The following is a 23501-nucleotide window of genomic DNA, read 5'->3' on the forward strand; positions in this document are numbered from 1 at the left end:
TTAATCGACACGGGTGGTTGGGTATGGTAGGGTATAGCCGACTAGTAATGAAAAGACCGATTAGCACAATCAACAATGCAAACAGTCACTGTGTTTTTAACGTGTGGCTGCAATCAAGAATGTTTAGGTATATTTCGCTATCTTGGTACTTATATTTTACGAGAAATAAATTAACCGGACACCGTTTCTATAAATAGAAATCGGCTACTGCTTCCGGATAAGTTTGCTGTGACAAATGACGTTTGAAAGCAGATGTACTTTGTCATTTTGTAGAGACCACACAGACATCTGACTTGGTTAGTTTTATATAGGGGGGTCGGCTTATATACAAGGTCGATAATTTTAAAGCCGATTTGGAGGGTGAAACTAGGGGGTCGGCTAATGCATGGAGTCGGCTAATACACAGCGATATACGGTACATGTACACATCGAAGTCAAACCATGCACTGAAATTAACACTACTGATTCTAATTTCTACCTATGATAAGATAAACGTTCAATCACCAGTACCATAAATAAACTTTAGTTGAAAAACAGGATTAAATGTTTTATATAAAAAAACTGGTTTTTAAAAATATACAAGCAACAGAATACAACACTCCTGTCAATTAGATATCATTCGTAAGACAAACTGTTGTAAAAGAAATGGTATATCATGGACTGTCAGATTGTATCTCAGTCTTCTGTAGGAAAAGTTAAAGTTTGTTTTGTTTAATGACAACACTAGAGCACATTGATTTATTAAATCATCGGCTGTTGGATATCAAATGTATAGTCTTAGAGAGGAAATCTGCTACATTTTTTCATTAGTAGCAAGGGATCTGTTGCATGCACCATCAGGATAGCACATACCACAGCATTTGATATACCAGGTGTGGTGCACTGGCTGGAACGAGAAATAGCCCAATCGGCCCACAGACTAGGATCAATCCTACACTGACCACATATCAGACAAGCATTTTACCACTGGGATACATCTACTGTATGAAGGAAGGAAGGAAATGTTTTATTTCATGATGCCTCAACACATTTTATTTACGGAAGACAATTTAAAAAATAAAAATAATAAATTCTTACGCAATGGAGATCTCATTGAGAAAATGAAGGAATGTAGTTCCATCAAATTTCACTGGCTGGTCAATATTCACATGTTTAACTTCTAAAAAACAAAAAAACACACAAATCAACAAATAGTTTTAAATAATATTAGTGATATTAGTTATGAAAAAGGAGATTTTCAAAGAGCGAGCAATAATGAATAAAGGAAGAAAGATCTATATGACATGGTAACATGTTTATGACTAACCTCAGATAGCACAACATTGGCATAGTCAGTACTATCACCATCACCGGTCTAACGTCCTAACAAACACATTGGATATAGAGACTGTGTTAGAAACATCTTACAATGGTTGTAAACACAGGACAGTCCTAACAAACACACTGGACTGTTTTAGAAACATCTTACAATGGTTGTAAACTCAGGACAGTCCTAACAAACACATTGGACTGTGTTAGAAACATTTTACAATGGTTGTAAACTCAGGACAGTCCTGACAAACACACTGGACTGTGTTAGAAACATCTTACAATGGTTGTAAATACAGGACAGTCCTAACAAACACACTGGACTGTGTTAGAAACATCTTACAATGGTTGTAAACTCAGGACAGTCCTAACAAACACATTGATATAGAGACTGTGTTAGAAACATCTTACAATGGTTGTAAACACAGGACAGTCCTCACAAACACACTGGACTGTTTTAGAAACATCATACAATGGTTGTAAACTCAGGACAGTCCTAACAAACACATTGGACTGTGTTAGAAACATTTTACAATGGTTGTAAACTCAGGACAGTCCTGACAAACACACTGGACTGTGTTAGAAACATCTTACAATGGTTGTAAACTCAGGACAGTCCTCACAAACACACTGGACTGTGTTAGAAACATCTTACAATGGTTGTAAACTCAGGACAGTCCTAACAAACACACTGGACTGCGTTAGAAACATCTTACAATGGTTGTAAACTCAGGACAGTCCTAACAAACACACTGGACTGTGTTAGAAACATCTTACAATGGTTGTAAACTCAGGACAGTCCTAACAAACACATTGATATAGAGACTGTGTTAGAAACATCTTACAATGATTGTAAACTCAGGACAGTCCTAACAAACACACTGGACTGTGTTAGAAACATCTTACAATGGTTGTAAACTCAGGACAGTCCTAACAAACACATTGATATAGAGACTGTGTTAGAAACATCTTACAATGGTTGTAAATACAGGACAGTCCTAACAAACACACTGGACTGTGTTAGAAACATCTTACAATGGTTGTAAACTCAGGACAGTCCAAACAAACACACTTGACTGTGTTAGAAACATCTTACAATGGTTGTAAACTCAGGACAGTCCTAACAAACACATTGGACTGTGTTAGAAACATTTTACAATGGTTGTAAACTCAGGACAGTCCTGACAAACACACTGGACTGTGTTAGAAACATCTTACAATGGTTGTAAACTCAGGACAGTCCTGACAAACACATTGATATAGAGACTGTATTAGAAACATCTTACAATGGTTGTAAACACAGGACAGTCCTAACAAACACACTGGACTGTTTTAGAAACATCATACAATGGTTGTAAACTCAGGACAGTCCTAACAAACACATTGGACTGTGTTAGAAACATTTTACAATGGTTGTAAACTCAGGACAGTCCTGACAAACACACTGGACTGTGTTAGAAACATCTTACAATGGTTGTAAACTCAGGACAGTCCTGACAAACACACTGGACTGTGTTAGAAACATCTTACAATGGTTGTAAACTCAGGACAGTCCTAACAAACACACTGGACTGTGTTAGAAACATCTTACAATGGTTGTAAACTCAGGACAGTCCTAACAAACACACTGGACTGTGTTAGAAACATCTTACAATGGTTGTAAACTCAGGACAGTCCTAACAAACACATTGATATAGAGACTGTGTTAGAAACATCTTACAATGGTTGTAAACTCAGGACAGTCCTAACAAACACACTGGACTGTGTTAGAAACATCTTACAATGGTTGTAAACTCAGGACAGTCCTAACAAACACATTGATATAGAGACTGTGTTAGAAACATCTTACAATGGTTGTAAACACAGGACAGTCCTAACAAACACATTGGATATAGAGACTGTGTTAGAAACATCTTACAATGGTTGTAAACTCAGGACAGTCCTAACAAACACATTGATAAATAGACTGTGTTAGAAACATCTTACAATGGTTGTAAACACAGGACAGTCCTAACAAACACACTGATATAGAGACTGTGTTAGAAACATCTTACAATGGTTGTAAACACAGGACAGTCCCTTTTATATGGAAGATTCTAAATGATCTAAATGAATAAATGATGAGAATATACTGAAGACTGTACAACAACATTACTTTTTTCACATCGTTCTCCGATGAAGCTCCCCGGACACCGACAGTTAGCCTCATTCAGCTTCGGTATGCAGATTCCTCCATTCAGACACGGGTTCATGTTACACGGTGGTCCGTCATACTCTTCTATGTTCCTCATGTGTTTGGCAGACGTCATCAGATTGTCAATGATTTTCCCGTTCACTACAATCTGCACAATAAACAAAATAATCAAAACACTGGCTGTCAAAAAATTGTCATTCATCTAGGCAATCATTTATGCAAACAAGGAAGAAGGAAATGGTTTATTTAACGACACACTCAACACATTTTATTTACAGTTATATGGCATCAGACATTATGGTTAAGGACCACACAGATATTGAGGGAGGAAGCCCGCTGTTGCAACTTCATGGGCTACTCTTTTCGATTAGCAGCAAGGGATCTTTTATATGCACCATCCCATAGACAGGCTAGCACATACCACAGCATTTGATGTACCAGTTGTGGTGCACTGGTTGGAGCAAGAAATAGCCCAATGGGCTCACCGAATGGGATCAATCCCAAACTGACCGTCCATCAAGGCGAGCGCTTTACCACTGGGTTATATCCTGCCCTTTATGTAAACAAATTTCATTTCATCCATTACTATTGTATCAAGTATCCTTGTTATAGACATATGTATGAGGCACCTGAAAAACTAAATACTACAGTAAAACCCCTTTAAACCAGACACCCCTTAAACAGGACACCCTCGGGACCAGGTTTCACATGGTATTCAGTTTCAAAATGTTACGATCTGTACTGATATATTAAAACAAGAGTACCGGTGAGGTACATGATACACCTGTCAGGAGTTTGATAGAAATCCATAAACATTAATGAATATGTTACAGGTATGATTCAATTCTAATTATAATTATGTGATATTTTTGCAATGGGTTGGATGAACAGTTTGTTTTGGACCAACTACTGATGATACTGTATCCATTGGAGAAGGTGCTGTCTGATTAATGAAGTTATTTTTTTTTATTAGAAAGGGAAATTTTGTTTAGCATGGGTACTCTGGTGACACATTTATATTGACAAAGAAACAGTTTATCTATGTAATGTTAACAATAGAAAACTGCCAAGAAATTAGCATGCTGAATTGCATACTGGAATGCAACATGTGATCCAGACAAGGATTTACTGTTATGTGCAGTAGATCATGAAAAGTAGTTCACAATGACCTAGTAATAGTATGTGACACACCACCATCCCAAGTTGTTCCTGTATGTGAGGTTGACGGTCCTGTATGCATCTGTATGCAAGATATGGTCTGCTCAAGGATTTACTGTTATGTGCAGTAGACCACGAAAAGTAGATCACAGTGACCTAGTAATAGTCTGCGATACACCACCATCCCAAATTGTCCCTACATGTGAGGTTTGATGGTCCAGTATGCATCTGTATGCAAGATATGGTCTGCTCAAGGATTTACTGTTATGTGCAGTAGACTGTGAAAAGTAGGTCACAGTGACCTTGTAATAGTATGTGACACACCGCCATCCTAAGATGTTCCTACATGTGAGGTTTGATGGTCCTGTGTGCATCTGTATGCAAGATATGGTCTGCTCAAGGATTTACTGTTATGTGCAGTAGACTGTGAAAAGTAGGTCACAGTGACCTTGTAATAGTACGTGACACACCGCCATCCTAAGATGTTCCTACATGTGAGGTTTGATGGTCCTGTGTGCATCTGTATGCAAGATATGGTCTGCTCAAGGATTTACTGTTATGTGCAGTAGACTGTGAAAAGTAGGTCACAGTGACCTTGTAATAGTCCGTGACACACCGCCATCCTAAGATGTTCCTACATGTGAGGTTTGATGGTCCTGTATGCATCTGTATGCAAGATATGGTCTGCTCAAGGATTTACTGTTATGTGCAGTAGACTGTGAAAAGTAGGTCACAGTGACCTTGTAATAGTTCGTGACACACCGCCATCCTAAGATGTTCCTACATGTGAGGTTTGATGGTCCTGTATGCATCTGTATGCAAGATATGGTCTGCTCAAGGATTTACTGTTATGTGCAGTAGACTGTGAAAAGTAGGTCACAGTGACCTTGTAATAGTTCGTGACACACCGCCATCCTAAGATGTTCCTACATGTGAGGTTTGATGGTCCTGTATGCATCTGTATGCAAGATATGGTCTGCTCAAGGATTTACTGTTATGTGCAGTAGACTGTGAAAAGTAGGTCACAGTGACCTTGTAATAGTACGTGACACACCGCCATCCTAAGATGTTCCTACATGTGAGGTTTGATGGTCCTGTGTGCATCTATAAGTAAGATATGGTCCGGACAAGAAAAAGTTAACAGACGGACGTAAGGACGGACGGACGGACAGACAAAACCATACCATAATACAATCCATCATAGACGGGCGTATAAAAAGGACTCTGAAAAATGCATTCTTTTTTTTTCGCGAATTCCAGTTTACTGAGAGTACAGTTTTTGAGGGTTTTCACTGTACAATTTTGTGTAAAACTTGGGACAATTATATATGTATAACAACAATTTGCTTATTTCAAACCTGAACTGTAAAACTTGGGACAATTATATACGTATAACATGTAAGTATAACAACAATTTGCTTATTTCAAACTTGAGCTGTAAAACTTGGGACAATTATATACGTATAACAACAATTTGCTTATTTCAAACTTGAACTGTAAAACTTGGGACAATTATATACGTATAACAACAATTTGCTTATTTCAAACTTGAACTGTAAAACTTGGGACAGTTATATACGTATAACAACAATTTGCTTATTTCAAACTTGAACTGTAAAACTTGGGACAGTTATATACGTATAACAACAATTTGCTTATTTCAAACTTGAACTGTAAAACATGGGACAATTATATATGTATAACAACAATTTGCTTATTTCAAACCTGAACTGTAAAACTTGGGACAATTATATACGTATAACATGTAAGTATAACAACAATTTGCTTATTTCAAACTTGAGCTGTAAAACTTGGGACAATTATATACGTATAACAACAATTTGCTTATTTCAAACTTGAACTGTAAAACTTGGGACAATTATATACGTATAACAACAATTTGCTTATTTCAAACTTGAACTGTAAAACTTGGGACAATTATATACGTATAACAACAATTTGCTTATTTCAAACTTGAACTGTAAAACTTGGGACAATTATATACGTATAACAACAATTTGCTTATTTCAAACTTGAACTGTAAAACTTGGGACAATTATATACGTATAACAACAATTTGCTTATTTCAAACTTGAACTGTAAAAGCTTCTACTTCTTTCAGTTGATCCTTGAAGGGAGGAGGTGATATATTTATATTACATTTATGGTTCACAGTTTGCTTGATACACTGTATATAGAATTATTAGCTACATGTTAACCTGTCCCCTATGGACAGGGCTTCTAGATTATGGTAGCCCCACTCCCATGGCTAGTGATATTCAGTGTTAGTAAATAATTACTATAACTAGCCCGACGGCTAGTGAAAAAAAACCCTTGTCAAATGCTGCATTTACTATTTTGTAAATATGAATATCCTGCCCACTCTTTCCACCCCAATCTAAGGATTTTAAAACTCAAAATCTCTTTAGGTGACATATCTGATTATTACTATTAGTAAAATTGTATTTATTTAAAGTAGGGCTAGTGAATTTTTAATCATGGCTAGAATATTTTTAAAATCACTGATCCCATGGCTAGTGGATTTTTATAAAATTCTAGAAGCCCTGTCTATGGCGTTCTAGTTGGTATAGTATAACATTCATGCCATACACCTGGCTCTATCAATTTTTACTTTGTAGTTACTGTTGTTATTTCAGAATGTTATAAATGGTCACTTCTGGCATCTGTTGTGCTTTACCGGCCTCGGTGGAGTCGTGGTTGGGCCATCGGTCTACAGGCTGGTAGGTACTGGGTTCAGATCCCAGTTGAGGCATGGGATTTTTAATCCAGATACTGACTCCAAACCCTGAGTGAGTGCTCCGCAAGGTTCAATGGGTAGGTGTAAACCACTTGCACTGACCAGTGATCCATAACTGGTTCAACAAAGGCCATGGTTTGTGCTATCCTGCATGTGGGAAATGCAAATAAAAGATCCCTTGCTGCCTGTCGTAAAAGAGTAGCCTATGTGGCGACAGTGGGTTTCCTCTAAAAAACAGTGTGAAAATGACCATATGTTTGACGTCCAATAGCTGATGATAAGATAAAAAATCAATGTGCTCTAGTGGTGTTGTTAAATAAAAAAAACTTTACTTTTTACTTTCTGTTGTGCTTTTGTATTATAATCTAGTGCCATAGGATAGGCCAGCATCATAAGCTGCTGAAAGTCATTAAGTCCAATGAGAACAATACATCTATGTCAACTCTTACCTTCTGTATGGCACCAGTGAAAGGACTTGTTATGTCTGCACTTGGAGGAAGGTCACTTTTCTTGTTGTACCCTCCAATGTAAAGGTGTTTTCCAAGATTTAAAGATGCCGACGTACCCTAAAAAAAAATCAACCCAAAAAAAATCAATATAATTATTGTAGGACATGACATCAAAAAGATTACGAATGCAATCTATACACAAGCTATTAACATTTTCAATTCTAAACACAAACATTTTCGCCCATCCCAAACAGTACCTCATGACTGGTACATCAAAGGCTGAGGAACGTACTGTCCTGTCTGCAGGAAACTGCATATAAAAGATCCATTGCTACTTTATCGCAGCCGCCATAGGAAAAGTAATACCTATACGATGTCAGAGGCCAAACCCGGGCTGGGCGTGCCTGAACCGTAAGTGAATAGGGGCACGTTAAAAGAGTACCCACAACCACACCTGCACTCACACCTGCACCCACACCCGCACCAGCACCCGCACACTATATCTCGCTTTTTACTTCATAAAGGCACAGAAACAAATTCCTGTGCACAATACAAATAAGATTTTTTAAAACCAATTATAAAGTTGAAACGGTTGAAATTTGTGACTCACATGGACACACCATAATTAAGGGGCCGTCCATAATTTTCAACATTTTCACAAGTGTACAAAGAGTACACTTTTGATCAACCCCTCCCCCCCCCCCCCCTAAAAGTGTACATCCCCAAATGAAAAATGTTGATCAACATTTTTCATTTTCAAAAAAACATTTAAGCTGGCCCCTTTTCCCCCTTCCCCCTGCGTACGGTTTGTACGCTCGTGAAAATGTAAAAAATTATGGACAGCCCCTTAATACACATCTCATAACGTTTTAGTGATGATCATTAAATAATTTCTTGAAAGTGATTAGATTTTTCCTTCTTTACTGTTAAATATATATTTTGTGCAATACATGCACAGGAACTTTGTTCTATGAAAGTTTAAGTTTGTTTTGTTCACAACGGCAGTACAGACCATACTGATCTATCAATCATCAGCTATTAGATGTCAATCATTTGTAAATGTTTACATATAAGCTTAGAGAGGAAACCTGTTACATTTTTCCAGTAGTAGCAAAGGATATTTAATATACATGGCACAAAAAATAAAGGAACCCCAATATCTGTATATTTTGCATCTGAAAGGACCATGTTACACTTGACCCAGCCAAATCCGAACCCAGGTTCATTGGCCATAAGTGTTGTCCCACACAGATGCAGCGTTCCTTACTTTTCATGGTTCAGCAGAATCATGCATTGCACGTGCGTTGTAGGGTATAAATTGGACACGATAACCGGCACTCCTCACTGCAGTAAAAATGCCTCCACGACAATACCTGACAGAGGAACAAAAATGGCAAGCAATTGGGATGGTGCAGGCGGGACAGTCCCAGAATCAGGTGGCTCGATTCTTTCGAAAATCAAAAAGCGTGATTTCCCGGCTTGTAACGTTACACCGCCAGACTGGTAACATTATAATGAGGAGAGGAAGGGGACGACCCGAAAAGACAACTGTCAGACAAGACCGGCTGATACGGACTGTTGCTCTCAGGAACAGGTTCTTCACTGCACCGGAGATTAAGAGGGAGTTCCGTACTACCACGGGAATACGACTGTCCAACTCTACTGTGAGGAACAGACTTCGTGCAGCTGGACTGAAGGCAAGACATCCATTCAAAGGCGTAATCATGACTTTGAATCACCGACGTCAACGTTACCGATGGGCTCAACACCACCAGACACGAGCTTTGCGTCACTGGCATCATGTCATGTTTTCCGACAAATCCAGGTTTTGTCTGCGGTTCACAGATGGACATAAACATGTTTGGCGGCGGCGTGGTGAGAGTTATGTCAGAGCAACCATCATGGAACACGATTCTTTTGGAGGTGGTAGTGTCATGGTCTGGGGTGGCATCACCTACGACAGGAGGACTGATCTGATTGTCATTCGTGGTAACATGACAGGGCAGCGATACGTTAATGAGATCTTACGACCTGTAGTTGCTCCTATGGCAAACAGGATTGGACAGAACTTTGTCTTCCAAGATGACAATGCACGTCCACACAGGGCACGTGTTGCTACCGACTTCCTCACACAGCAAGGCATCGCTTCACTTCCCTGGCCAGCCAAATCTCCTGACATGTCCCCTATTGAACATTTGTGGGATGTTTTAGGCTGATCTGTTCATGCTAGACAGCCTTAACCAGTCAATCTTGACGATCTTAGTGTTGTACTTCAGGAGGAATGGCAGCGCATTCCAAGGGCGACAATCTGTCGCTTGATAGCCAGCATGCCGTCTAGATGTCGTGCATGTGTTGCTGCACGTGGTGGACACACAAGATACTGAGAACATTACGTAGTGATTCTTTGTTTGCCTCTCAAATAAAGTTAACTTCCAGTAGTAAATCTGGGGTTCCTTTATTTTTTGTGCCACGTATATATGTACCTGTCCACAGACAGGATAGCACATACTACAGCCTTTGATATATCAGTCATGCTTGAACAAAACATATTCCAATAGACCCACTGACAGGGATCGATCCTAGAATGACCGCGTATTAAACAAGTGTTTTACCACTGGGCTACGTCCCGCCCCACATTGTATATACATGTATAATTTACCTAAATATAGATAAATATATATATATATATAGCATGAACGAATTAATGATATACCAGTCATGCTGCACTGGCTGGAACGAGAAATATCCCAATAGGTCCATCGACAGGGATCGATCCCATGCACACCGACTGCATGCGTATTAAGCTAGTGCTTTACCATTGAATGTCATATTGCACCCTTTTTTAATGATTATATTTAACAATAATTACCATATAGATAGTAAGTAATAAAACAATTGATAAGTGATTAAACAAACATTCCTTTCATCTAATAAAAACAGGAACTTACAGGTGTCCGCCCAGTGACCAGTGGTTGATGGTCAATCTGCAGTTTGCCATTCTGTCCACTCTGCTCCACGACCACGCGATGCCACTTCTTCAAATGGATGTGTCCACGACTTCTGTTAACACAGAATAACAAAATATATATTACAACTGAATCAAATTGAACTGACTTGAACAAAATATATATTACAACTGAATCAAATTGAACTGACTTAACAAAATAGGCCCTATACATTACAACTGAATAAACTGAACTGACTTAAACAAAATATATATTACAGTTGAATCAAACTGAACCGAATTAAACAAAATATATATTACAGTTGAATCAAATTGAACTGACTTAACAAAATAGGCCCTATACATTACAACTGAATAAACTGAACTGTCTTAAACAAAATATATATTACAGTTGAATCAAACTGAACCGAATTAAACAAAATATATATTACAATTGAATCAAACTGAACCGACTTAAACAAAATATATATTACAGTTGAATCAAAATGAACCGACTTAAACAAAATATATATTACAGTTGAATCAAACTGAACAGACTTAAACAAAATATATATTACAGTTGAATCAAAATGAACCGACTTAAACAAAATATATATTACAGTTGAATCAAACTGAACCGAATTAAACAAAATATATATTAGAATTGAATCAAATTGAACCGACTTAAACAAAATATATATTAGAATTGAATCAAATTGAACCGACTTAAACAAAATATATATTACAATTGAATCAAATTGAACTGGGCCCAATTCCATGAAAGAATTGCAGCTAAGGTTAATTGTAGTGACTTAAGATGACTTTTACAACCGGCACCGTAAACTTAATTTACAGTTGTTCCACAAAGAAACCTTACAGTAGTCGACAATTGCCGAATGAGAGTTATCTCCCATATTGTCGTGTGAAGACTGTATATTCTAGAATGTTTTTCAGTCAACGCCAAGTTTCATAAAAGGTATTTGGTATATATTACATCCATTTTCAGAAAATTATCCAATCATCATCTAACTGCCATTTGACATCTACATTAGTGGCTTACAACTGCCTCGTACCTATTGTAAATTTTCACAGTAATTTACGATGATAGTAAGCTATGCCACATGGTGGAACAGGCTGGCATTCGTAGAAAAAACTTTAGGTCCTGATGGTAGGTATTTACGACCATAGTAGTGCTAAGATCGCTTAATGGAATGGGGCCCTGACTTCTACACTAAGCAAAACTGAATTAATTCAAACTATTTTATATTAACCTGCTTCAGAAATTTCAAAATGAAACTGATTCTGACTAAGCCCTAATAATACGTGTATCATCTTATTACAGCAAATTTATACGTACAATAACCTGCGTAAAAGTATAACACTATTCACTGTTTGTTGTACATATATAATATATTGTTGTCATAATAAATCAAAATATTATGAAATGTTATAAAATAAAATGTACTGGAAGTATTTGCTGATAAGATTTGTTTCCTAATAACATTTGTCAGCTGAAATAGTGAATAAACAAGCATTTTGAGAGTACTGCTAAAGCAATATGTGTCCTCTACCAGGCCCAAAATGTTTTCATATCTCCTATGTTAAAGGGCTTTCACATTGCCTAAGTTCAAGGGCCATAACTCTGTCAAAAATGGATAAATCGCCATGAAATTCAACTTGATCTGTAACAATCAATGAATGATAAAGCAATATACAAAATTTCATCTCAATATCTTTCTGAAGGCATTGCCAAAAAAAAAAAACGTCCCAAAAACAAATTTCCATATCTCCTAAGTTCAATCAAGGGCCATAACTGTGTGAAAAATGGGTAAATCACCCTGAAAGTCAAACGTGATCTGTAGCAGTTCATGATAAAGCAATATATAAAAAATTTCATCTCAATAGTTTCAGGCATTACAAAGGAAAGTCCATGAAAAAAATTTGCAAATCTCCTAAATTCAAAGGCCATAACGCTATGAAAAAATGAGTAAATCACTATGAAAATTAAACTTGATCTGTAACAGTTCATGATAAAGCTATACACAAAATTTCAGCTTAATATCTCAAGGCATTGTGGAAAAAACATATGGAAAACTATATGTGGGACAGACAGACGGACTGACAGGCAGACAGACGGAGATGAAACTTATAGTCCATTCTGGTTGAACCGGTAGGGGATTAATAAAAGAATAATTTAGTTTTTTCACTCACTCCAATTTAGCAGTTCCACTTCCAAGGTAGAATTTGAACTCAAGTTTCCTCTTGATCAAGTTAATAGAAATATAATCACCTTGTCCATCAGGGAACTGAGTAGCAAACATAATCACACCTGTAATTATCAAACATATGTAACAGATAAATATCAACCTCCACTGATGGGATTCAAACCACGGACTCTCAGTACAAGAATTCAGCACTCTACCAACTGAACTAATAGGGAAATTCTCACTAGCTACTGCCAATAGGGGCACTTTACTACTATACATGTACCAGTCTATTAAGTATATTTTATCACACCTGCGATTATCAAATATATATATGTACCAGTCTATTAAATATATTTTACCACACCTCCAATTATCAAACATACACCAGTGTATTAAGTATACTTTATCATTCTTGTAATTATCAAGAATATAGCAGTCTATTATTAGTATTTTATTGTATGCCTGCAATTATTAAATGTAGCAGTGTATTTTATCATGCCTGCATTTATCTAATATATACCAGTCTATTAATGCTTGCAATTATTAAACAAGTAGCAGTCCATTAAGTGTATTTTAATTATCTGCATGCCTGCATTTATCAAATGTATACCAGTCTATTCAGTGTATTTTAATTACAATGCCTGCAATTATCAAATATATATGAATGTATATTAAGTGTATTGTATTATCATGTCTGTAATTATCAAATATATATGAAAGTATATTAAGTGTATTGTATTATCATGTCTGCAATTATCAAATATATATGAATGTATATTAAGTGTATTGTATTATCATGTCTGTAATTATCAAATATATATGAATGTATATTAAGTGTATTGTATTATCATGTCTGCAATTATCAAATACATACCAGTCTATCAAGGGTATTTTAATTATCATGCCAGCATATTTTAATTTTTAGGTTCAGTAACTAACATGCCTTGCTAAAGTTGTGTCCTGTTTAAAGAATATTCAAATGATCTTGTCTTATTAATTCTGCATTTCTACAACTATTTCATCAGACATCTAAAACTAACCATTAGGTTTGGTAGCTCTGATCCAAACCTCCAGCCTCAGTTTGTGTTTGCTCGAAATGTTTAGACCAAACTCAAGATACGATTCACCGGCGAACTGTGGCACAAAGACACGCTTCATTGACTCTGAAATTGTCAAACAGAAATGTTTTAGAAAATTTAAGATTTGACTGGAGTAAAGAAAAAAAAGACGTCCAAACCAAGCCAATGAAGGAGAAAGAAGGAAGTTACAGTCATGTGATTGGAACAGGAAGTAGAGGACTTATTGGAAGATTTTTAGGCCATCCCATTGACTGTTGGGATATTTGGACCACATTAATATCCCTTGGGAAATATGTCATTGTTTGAGGTCAGGTTAAGTAGAACAGAAATACCAGCCTCGGTGTCATAGTGGTTAAGCCATCGGACTACAGGTTAGTAGGTATAGGGTTCGTAGCCCCGTACCGGCTCCAACCCATAGCGATTTCTTAAGGGCCACTACACCCTTTTCTTTCTCACTAACCAATAACCAACTAACAACTAACCCACTGTCCTAGAGAGACAGCCCAGATAGCTGAGGTGTGTGCCCAGGACAGTGTGCTTAAACCTTAATGGGATATAAGCACGGAAATAAGTTGAAATAGAAATAGAAAAGAAATAAATATTTCACTTCTCTCCACTTTTACAATTCTGTCATGAATGTATCTAAGATCAATTATTTATTCTGTTTGTATTTTATTATTTCTTTACCCATGGTTGCTGCAAGCTGATATATAAAAGGCTATAAAAGGTTCTAAATATGAGGATGCATACAGCAAGCTGGGTGCATGGATGTAGCAAGATGAGTGTAAGGATTTGAAAAAGGTTCCAAATACATGTACTGGCATACAATGATTTTGTGTTGTAAGCTTCCAGGTATAGCTGGAGCGTACAAGCTAACAGAGCAGTACTTGTCATGAAAAAAATTGAGGAGAGTGATTAATCTAACCTAGATTATGGGTAGTGGGATGGTAAAGTTTGTTTTGTTTAATGACATCACTAGAGCACATTGATTTATTAATCACTGACTATTGGATGTCAAATTTTTTGTAATTTTGACATATTGTCTTAGAGAGTTACAGTCCCACAGACAGGATAGCACATACCACAGCCGTTGATATACATGTACCAGTTGTGGTGCACTGGCTGGAACGAGAAATAGCCCAATGGGCCCACTGACAGGGATCAATTCCAAAACAAATGCACATCAAGCGAACATTTTACCACTGGTGGGATGGTAATAACTCCCCTTAAAATGGTGAGATCTGATGAAGTTCTGAATGTGTGCTTCACAACAACTTGCTCCAGTTAGCATGTTAAATATTTAGCCTATCACTGCTTTACATAATTGTTGAACAGTACCTAGGATACTTAATCAAACTGAACTCCAAAACAAACGTGAATATAATTTTCAGGAAATGTTTTATTTAAGGACGCACTCAACACATTTTATTTATGGTGATATGGTGTTGGACATATGGTTAAAGAACACACAGATATTGAGAGAGGAAGTGATTAACCATCATATTGACTTTCTGGACAATTAAAGGTTGATATACCATTTACATATTCACAGGATTGAGCATTGTTTAACGACATCACTAGAGCACATTGATTTATTAATCATCTGTTGTTGGGTGTCAAACACCTGGTAATTCTGACATATAGTCTTAGAGAGGAAACCTGCTATATTTTTCCATTAGTAGCAAGGGATCTTTTATATGCACCATCCCACACACACAGAATAGCACATAGATGTGTACCATGACCTTTGATATACCAGTTGTGGAGCACTGGCTGGAACAAGAAATAGCCCAATGGGGATCAATCCTAGACCAACTTAAGTTGAGCACTTTATCATTTATTTAAACTTCAATAATTGCAAAAACCCAGTTATTTTTCTAATAAAATAACAATTACTGTATGAAATTTATTTGCCAAATTAAAATAAAATTTGCCAATTGTTTTTAAAATTCGAAATTGGCAAACCTGGCAAGTACCAGAGCTACATGTACCCCGACTAGCTCTGGCACTCACCAAATTTTGAAAGCAGTTGGTGAATTTTATTTTAATTTGGCAAATAAATTTCATGTAATAATTGACTTCTTTTTTAAAGCAAAAAAATTGTTGATTTCTGCAATGTTTTAAGTTTATTAGACAATTAGGCGAAATGTTTTGCTCACCCAGAACTAGCTCTGAGCTCTGACTGGGTTACACCATCCTAATTACAAGCTAACTATAATCCTGATTTGCGTTACTTCTCGTGTTCAGTATATGTTCTGTTCGGACTTTTCACCTTTTTCACATCTGAGACCGTCTCTATCCTCGGCACACTGGCAGTGGAAGCCCGTGTCGAAATCTGTAGAAATACAGGTACCTCCGAACTGACACGGTTGACTGGAGCACGGGTCTTTTAGATCCTCACAGTAGATTCCTGTGAACACAAGGAAATGAATATTATGTGCTATATATATAATAACATTAGGTTATTCTGAAACTTGGTTGAGAGAAAGAGGTCAAAAGGAAGGTAGGAAATGATTATTTAATGACGCACTCAACACATTTTATTGATGGTTATATGGTATCAGACATATGGTTAACGACCACACAGATATTGAGGGAGGAAACCCGCTGTCGCCATTTAATGGGCTACTCTTTTCGATTATCAGCAAGGGATCTTTTATATGCACTATCCCATAGACAGGATAGCACATACAACGGCCTTTGATGCACCAGTTGTGGTGCACTGGCTGGAACGAGAAATAGCCCAATGGGCCCACTGACGGGGATCGATCCCAAACCGATCATGCATCAAGCGATGGAAGGTACTGATTTCGTGTTCTGATGCCGCTCCCACCCAGCATGAGTTTTAATGGCTCAGTGGATAGGTGTAAAAAAGAAATGTTTTATTAAACCAGTCATGGTGCACTGGCTGAAACAAGAAATAGTTCAATGGGCCCACTGACGGGGATCGATCTCAGACTGACCATGCATCAGACGAGCTCTTTACCACCTCCTCCTTGTTATAAAAACACAGCACACATCCTTCCATTGAACTGGGTGAAGCAGGGAAGAAAGGAAAGGAATGTTACATGTTTGTTTGAACCAATCGTATCAGAGAAGATATTCTCACCTTGATATCCCTCTGAGCACATACACAGGAAGTTGTTTTCGTCCTGCATGATGCACGTTCCATCATTGACACACGGCATCGTGTTACACGGGTTATTGCCACATTTGCCTGGAACATCAAACATATCGTTTAGCACTCACTTGGACAAACGCTGTATATTACACAGAACACAGAATGCATATCCAAGAAAGATACATCAATGGAAGGAATGATAGCCAGACAATATATTTTAAAATGAGACATCAAAAAACAATTCCCCCATTAGTGTAAAACTTCAAAATTGTCCCTATAGGTAGTACTAAACCAAATAACTTCCGTCTGGGTCAAAGTTCGTGGTGCACCAAACTTTTGACAGAGAAGTGAACACCAGAAATCCTGTGATTGGTGATCAATATGAGTGTGTGGGTTGTAAAAAAAAATAGTTTCATCTGGGCAAAAAATTTATGAAATTTTATTTCATCTAGTACCACTGTGTCAGTTAGCCTTGTGCCTGAAACATGTATGGGGTACCTGTAAAAAAAAAAGTACTTGAATTTTGTGCAGAACATGGGTAGTTAGATGCTACTCATTATCTCAGAAATGAGCAGTTTGACCCCCAATTTTTTCTGATTCACTTTAAGGGTGAGGGGTGATAGTATTTATATCTGTGGTGTTTATGTCGATTGATACGCTGCAGGTAGGAGTTTTAGCCACATGTTACTATTGTAGTCTATGGGATTTGATTTCGTAGTATATACACCCTTTAGTATTTCTGTCCCGGGTGAGATTACTGGCTATCCAGAGACAGAGCCTGGGATGGACATGCCTGAAACGTTCGTGGTATAGGGACATGTAGAAATACTCTAAGTCTAAGTCAAAAAACAAAACAAAACCCCAACAAACAATATATTTTAAATGTTTATATATTTTAAAATATACTCCATATTGGGACATCAAGTAAAGGAAGATCTGTTTAATGATACTTCTGCACATTTTAAATTTCAGGTACCTGCAGTCGTTTTTTTTATTTAAGTATTATTAGTAAATGATTTATAATATACATGTACTGAGGTGAGACTGTGAATGTATTGAAACTGTAGTTGTGTTTGGGTTTTAAATTAGTAAATTAAAACTCTATGGCTTTGTCTTTGTATTTTGCATTTAATTTAGTAGACAACACAGAAGAGGTGAGTGAGTAACTTGGAGGAAAACACAACAAACAAATCTGTAATGGATACTCACCGATTCCTGCACCATCAATGATGTTTGTGTTTGGATCTGGGTATCGGAGGTGATATTCTCGCTGGTAGTTACGGTTACCGGCTTTCAGACTCTTCACACACCCTACCAGGCCAAGCCTCACACCAATCCGGTTGTACACTCTGAAAGTTAACATTAATGTTTGTGAGAAATGAGAACATGGTGGAGATAAAGATTAATAATGTTTTGTTGTTCATAGTTGTGTTGTTGTGTTTCCTACTAACTTTTAATTTATCACAATTATAAAAAATTATTTTTATATAAATAGAGAATAACTAGTTAATAATGTAGGATATTGGCTTTATCCTGTGATGGTAAGAATAGGAAATTCAGCGAAAAAATTCTTATTCAGCCTGAACAGGATAAAGCCAATATTCTACATTATTAATTAGTTTATCTTTATCCTGCAGACCATAAAAAGTAAGGGAAAAAGTTATTAGTTCTGTTATTTCAGCAACATAGTACGATGACCTAGAGGTCAAATGAGCGATGATGTACCATAGCTATGCGTGTGACAGCAAGTCATAATCTACTGGTAAACGTTTATGACTTTGCTATAATTGGTTATCATAATCGGATGATAGAAACAGTTGAAGTTTCTTTTGTTTAACGACACCACTAGAGCACATTGAATGTCAAACATTTGGTAATTTTGACATATAGTGTTAGAGAGGAAACCTGCTACATTTTGTTTCATTAGTAGCAAGGGATCTTTTATATACACCATCCCATAGACAGGATAGCACATACCACAGCCTTTGATATACCAGTCGTGATGCACTGGCTGGAACGAGAAATAGCCCAATGGGCCCACTAACGGGGATCGATCCTAGACCGACAGCACATCAAGAAAGCACTTTACCACTGGGCTACGATAGAAACAGTGGTTGCAGAATAAATATACATAAATAAAGTTTAACAAAAAAAACAAATCTTAAATCAAATAAAACAAAACGTACTCATCGCTTGCGTTGGGAACGTAGCCGACGTAGAGGGGGTCTCTGAGACTGAGGGAGTTGTGGGTGTGGACACCCGCCCCAGTGACTGCCGCCTCGTTGTCCATGACGAGGAAACCCTTCTCGAGGACACGACGCGCCACCACACGATGAGACTTGTTTGGTTCGATCGGGACCGTGCTGCGAATCACAACCTCTCCACCACCAAGATTGTATCTATAGAAGACACATGGGATTGGATTTTTATAAAAATATATCTAATGGACAAGATATTTAATTTTTAATACATATATATATATATATATACTTCATTCTTTTTTATGTTTAATCATAACATTATTAAATTTACATACCAGTGACTAACAGAAATACTACAAGAAGAAAACAACACTTATCCGAAACCGGCCAACTCTGTGTAGTGTTTTGGATGGGGATGGGTGGGGGGTTTTCTTGTAGCATTTGTACTGGTTGAAAACATGTAAGTTTAACACTATGAGTGAAATCTAACTCTATCAAACTAAAGTTCTGTGGCATTAGATTAAAAACAAAATGGAGTAATTTAGACACAGAACTTAATGGCAATTTTAAAATTGACTTTTTTTAAATGCACTCTAGTGCTATCTGTCCTGGATCAGACCACTGGCTATCCATAGGCCGGGCCCGGGATGGACATGCCCGAAACCTTAGTGGTATAGGGGCATGTAACAAGGGTACTCTTTCTCTCTAGTGCTATTCTTACATATAATCAACATCACTACTGTCAACTAAGAATCGTTTATGTACACATTTACAGACAGGATAATACATACAATCACTGAGCTATAGTCTGTTTGCATTGACTACCTAAAGAACAGATGAATTTCTATACATGCAAGTCTATAATTAATGATGCTAAAACTAATGTAAAAATAAAGTAAAACTCCTCAAAACCGAACCCTCAGTAAACCAGAATTCTCTGAAAGAGAACCTCTCTAAACCACACACCCCTAACCAGACTTTTTACTTGGTCTCATGGGTGTCCGGTTTACAGGAGTTTCACTGTATATTACATTTTGATGGAAATGAACTGTACATTATGCAAGGAGAAAAATACTGATATCGGGGCCATATGTTTTTTTGGTCTTAATCTATATAAGCAAAGGTAAAAATATGGCTTGTGCCCCTCTCTACCCCAACCACTATGGAGGCTGTGCAAGACTCCCCACTAGAGATTGAAGCCCCTTGAGATATCCTTTCTACAGGCCAGGATATATGTACCTGAACTGCACATAGCCATCTTTAATAATGAGAGCTATGAAGTCTCCAGTTCCATCCTTGTTCTGCGCGTTGAACAAGAGGATTCCGTCTTTGTTGAGCGTGTGAAACACGACTTCAATACTCAAGTCCTTGTTTGCCTTGCTGATCGCCGGAACCGTCAGGTACGACTTCCCACTGAACGACGGGGTCTCAAATTCCATGGCTATCAAAACAAATTATAGACAAAATGTATGTCTTAATGAGTTAAAAGCATAACAGACAATTTACTCATGTTAATGAGTTAAAAACATAACAGACAATTTACTCATGTTAACGAGTTAAAAACATAACAGACAATTTACTCAAGTTAATGAGTTAAAAATATAACAGACAATTTACTCATGTTAATGAGTTTAAGAAATAACAGACAATTTACTCATGTTAATGAGTTTTTAAAAAATAAGAAAATTTATTTGTTAATGAGGTGTTTTTTTTAATAATAGACACTTTTTTTTTTAATAATAGACACATACACACACACACATTTAACTTCACTATGACTGTGTAACAAAATTAAGAAAATTATTACAATAATAAATAATAATTACATGTAATTATATTATACAGAATAAAAACCATTCACAAACTTCAAAAACATATAGCTACCTTGTATGTGACATCAATCATTTGACCAAAATCATTGGACATTTCAGTCACTTAACTACTGAATATTTCAGTTATTAGAGCACTACACATTTCAGAAATCTGATTACTGAATATTTCAGTCATTAGACTACTATACATTTCAGACATTTGACTACCAGTACTAAATATTTCAGACATTTGAGTACCAGTACAACACATTTCAGTCATATGACTACTGAATATTTCAGTCATTAGACTACTGTACATTTCAGTCATTTGACTACTGAATAGTTCAGTCATTTGACTACTGAATATTTCAGTCATTTGACTACCAGTACTAAGCATTTCAGACATTTGACTACCAGTACTAAACATTTCACATACATGCATACATGTATCTGACTAAATGACTCAATGGACACACTGCATTAATGGACACACTGCATTGATAGTCCAGTCAATCTACAAGTCAATCTGATTATGATTGTATTGACTAAAAGCATGACTGCTGTATGATCTGAAGCTACGCACGTGTTCTACAGAATGGTCCTCCTTGGCTGAGTGGACAGATACAGCGGAAGCCAAGCGAGTCGTCAAGGACACAGGTACCATGGTGATGACATGGATTCTCAGTGCAGGCATCTCGGTTTGGGGGGTTCGTCAGGTGTTTTGGGGGCTGGTCTCTCTTCACCTCTGAAGAACAAAAACGAAATCACAATTTATTATAAATTAACAATACTTATGGTTAGAAGAAAGTTATCAGATTTTGTCACCAAACTGGTGAAGAATGGTGTATGACATGGATATGACAAGCACGTTGTGGTTGGAGAGACAAGGACTGGGATGTGGAGGTGGTTGGTGAAAGAAGCTAAAAGGTAGGAGGACCTGCTAGTTGGGAAGATATGATTTGGAAGGAAGGAAAGAAATGGTTTATTTAACGATGCACTCAACACATTTTATTTATGGTTATATGGCGTCGGATATATGGTTACGGATCACACAGATATAGAGGGAGGAAATCCAATGTCGCCACTTCATGGGCTACTCTTTCCGATTAGCAGCAAGGGATCTTTTATATGCACCATCACACAGACAGATTAGTACATACCACGGCCTTTGATGTACCAGTCGTGGTGCACTGGCTGGAACCAGAAATAGCCCAATGGGTCCACCATCGGGGATCAATCCTAGATCGACCGTGCATCAAGCAAACGCTTTACCACTGGGCTACATCCCGCCCACAAATCTGTGATGAGTGCATCATTAATCAATGTGCTCCAATGGTATCGTTAAACAAAACAAACAAATAAATGAAAGTCGGATGGTAACTGGTAGAGGAGTTCCACGAGGAGTGACTCACCTATACACTGTGTCATGTCCATGGATGGGACGAAACCAGGCAGACAGTGACACAGTCCGAGGTGACACTGACTGTTGTTGGCACAGCACGTGTCATCGTCAATACACAGCTCGTCAATCTTACTCAGACCCTCTGAAACAACAACAACAACAACACGTCTTAAACAAAGGAAAGGAAGGCTTGTTGAACTTCAGCAAAACATTGTTTGATCATAAGTTATTTGGTATCAAGTTTACAATCATTTCAAAATATATTGTATTATCTAGGGAATGAGAGGATTATTGCATTTAAATGTAATTTTTATTAACTTGTTCATAATTAATACATTAGTAAATCAAACCATTTACATGTACCTGCTCACTCATCCACCCACCCATCCAAAATACACCTGCCCACCCACCCACCCATCCAAAATACACCCACCCACCCACCCATCCAAGATACACCCACCCACCCAACCATCCAAAATACACACAACCACCCATCCAAAATACACCCACCCATCCAAAATACACCCACCCACCCAACCATCCAAAATTCACCCACCCACCCGCCCACTCATCCAAAATACACTCACCCACCCATCCAAAATACACCTACCCACCCAACCACCCATCCAAAATACACTCACCCACCCACCCATCCACCCATCCAAAATACACCCACCCATTCAAAATACACCCACCCATCCAAAATACACCCACCCACCCAACCATCCAAAATACACCCACCCATCCAAAATACACCCACCCACCCACACATCCACCCATCCAAAATACATCCGCCCATACACCCATCCAAAATACACCCACTCACCCAACCATCCACCCATCCAAAATACACCCACCCATCCAAAATA

The 23501-nt window shown here is 37.5% G+C and overlaps 1 protein-coding gene across 3 annotated transcripts in view; it reads right to left on the reverse strand.

Annotated features, from left to right (window-relative positions):
- LOC121390004 (agrin-like) overlaps positions 1-23501 on the reverse strand; it is a 312421-nt gene that overhangs the window by 10153 nt on the left and 278767 nt on the right. For all 3 annotated transcript variants that reach the window (XM_041521696.1, XM_041521697.1, XM_041521695.1), the window contains 13 exons: positions 22643-22774; positions 21814-21975; positions 20659-20860; positions 19405-19617; positions 18428-18567; positions 17207-17314; positions 16370-16507; positions 14059-14181; positions 13023-13140; positions 10816-10927; positions 7868-7984; positions 3464-3650; positions 1078-1159 (listed from right to left, as the gene is read on the reverse strand). In XM_041521696.1, the coding sequence (XP_041377630.1) occupies positions 1078-1159; positions 3464-3650; positions 7868-7984; positions 10816-10927; positions 13023-13140; positions 14059-14181; positions 16370-16507; positions 17207-17314; positions 18428-18567; positions 19405-19617; positions 20659-20860; positions 21814-21975; positions 22643-22774 (1834 nt within the window). The remainder of the gene's footprint in view (positions 1-1077; positions 1160-3463; positions 3651-7867; positions 7985-10815; positions 10928-13022; positions 13141-14058; positions 14182-16369; positions 16508-17206; positions 17315-18427; positions 18568-19404; positions 19618-20658; positions 20861-21813; positions 21976-22642; positions 22775-23501) is intronic.

Source organism: Gigantopelta aegis, chromosome 15 (assembly GCF_016097555.1).
Source record: "Gigantopelta aegis isolate Gae_Host chromosome 15, Gae_host_genome, whole genome shotgun sequence".
Classification (NCBI taxonomy): Eukaryota; Metazoa; Mollusca; class Gastropoda; order Neomphalida; family Peltospiridae; genus Gigantopelta; species Gigantopelta aegis.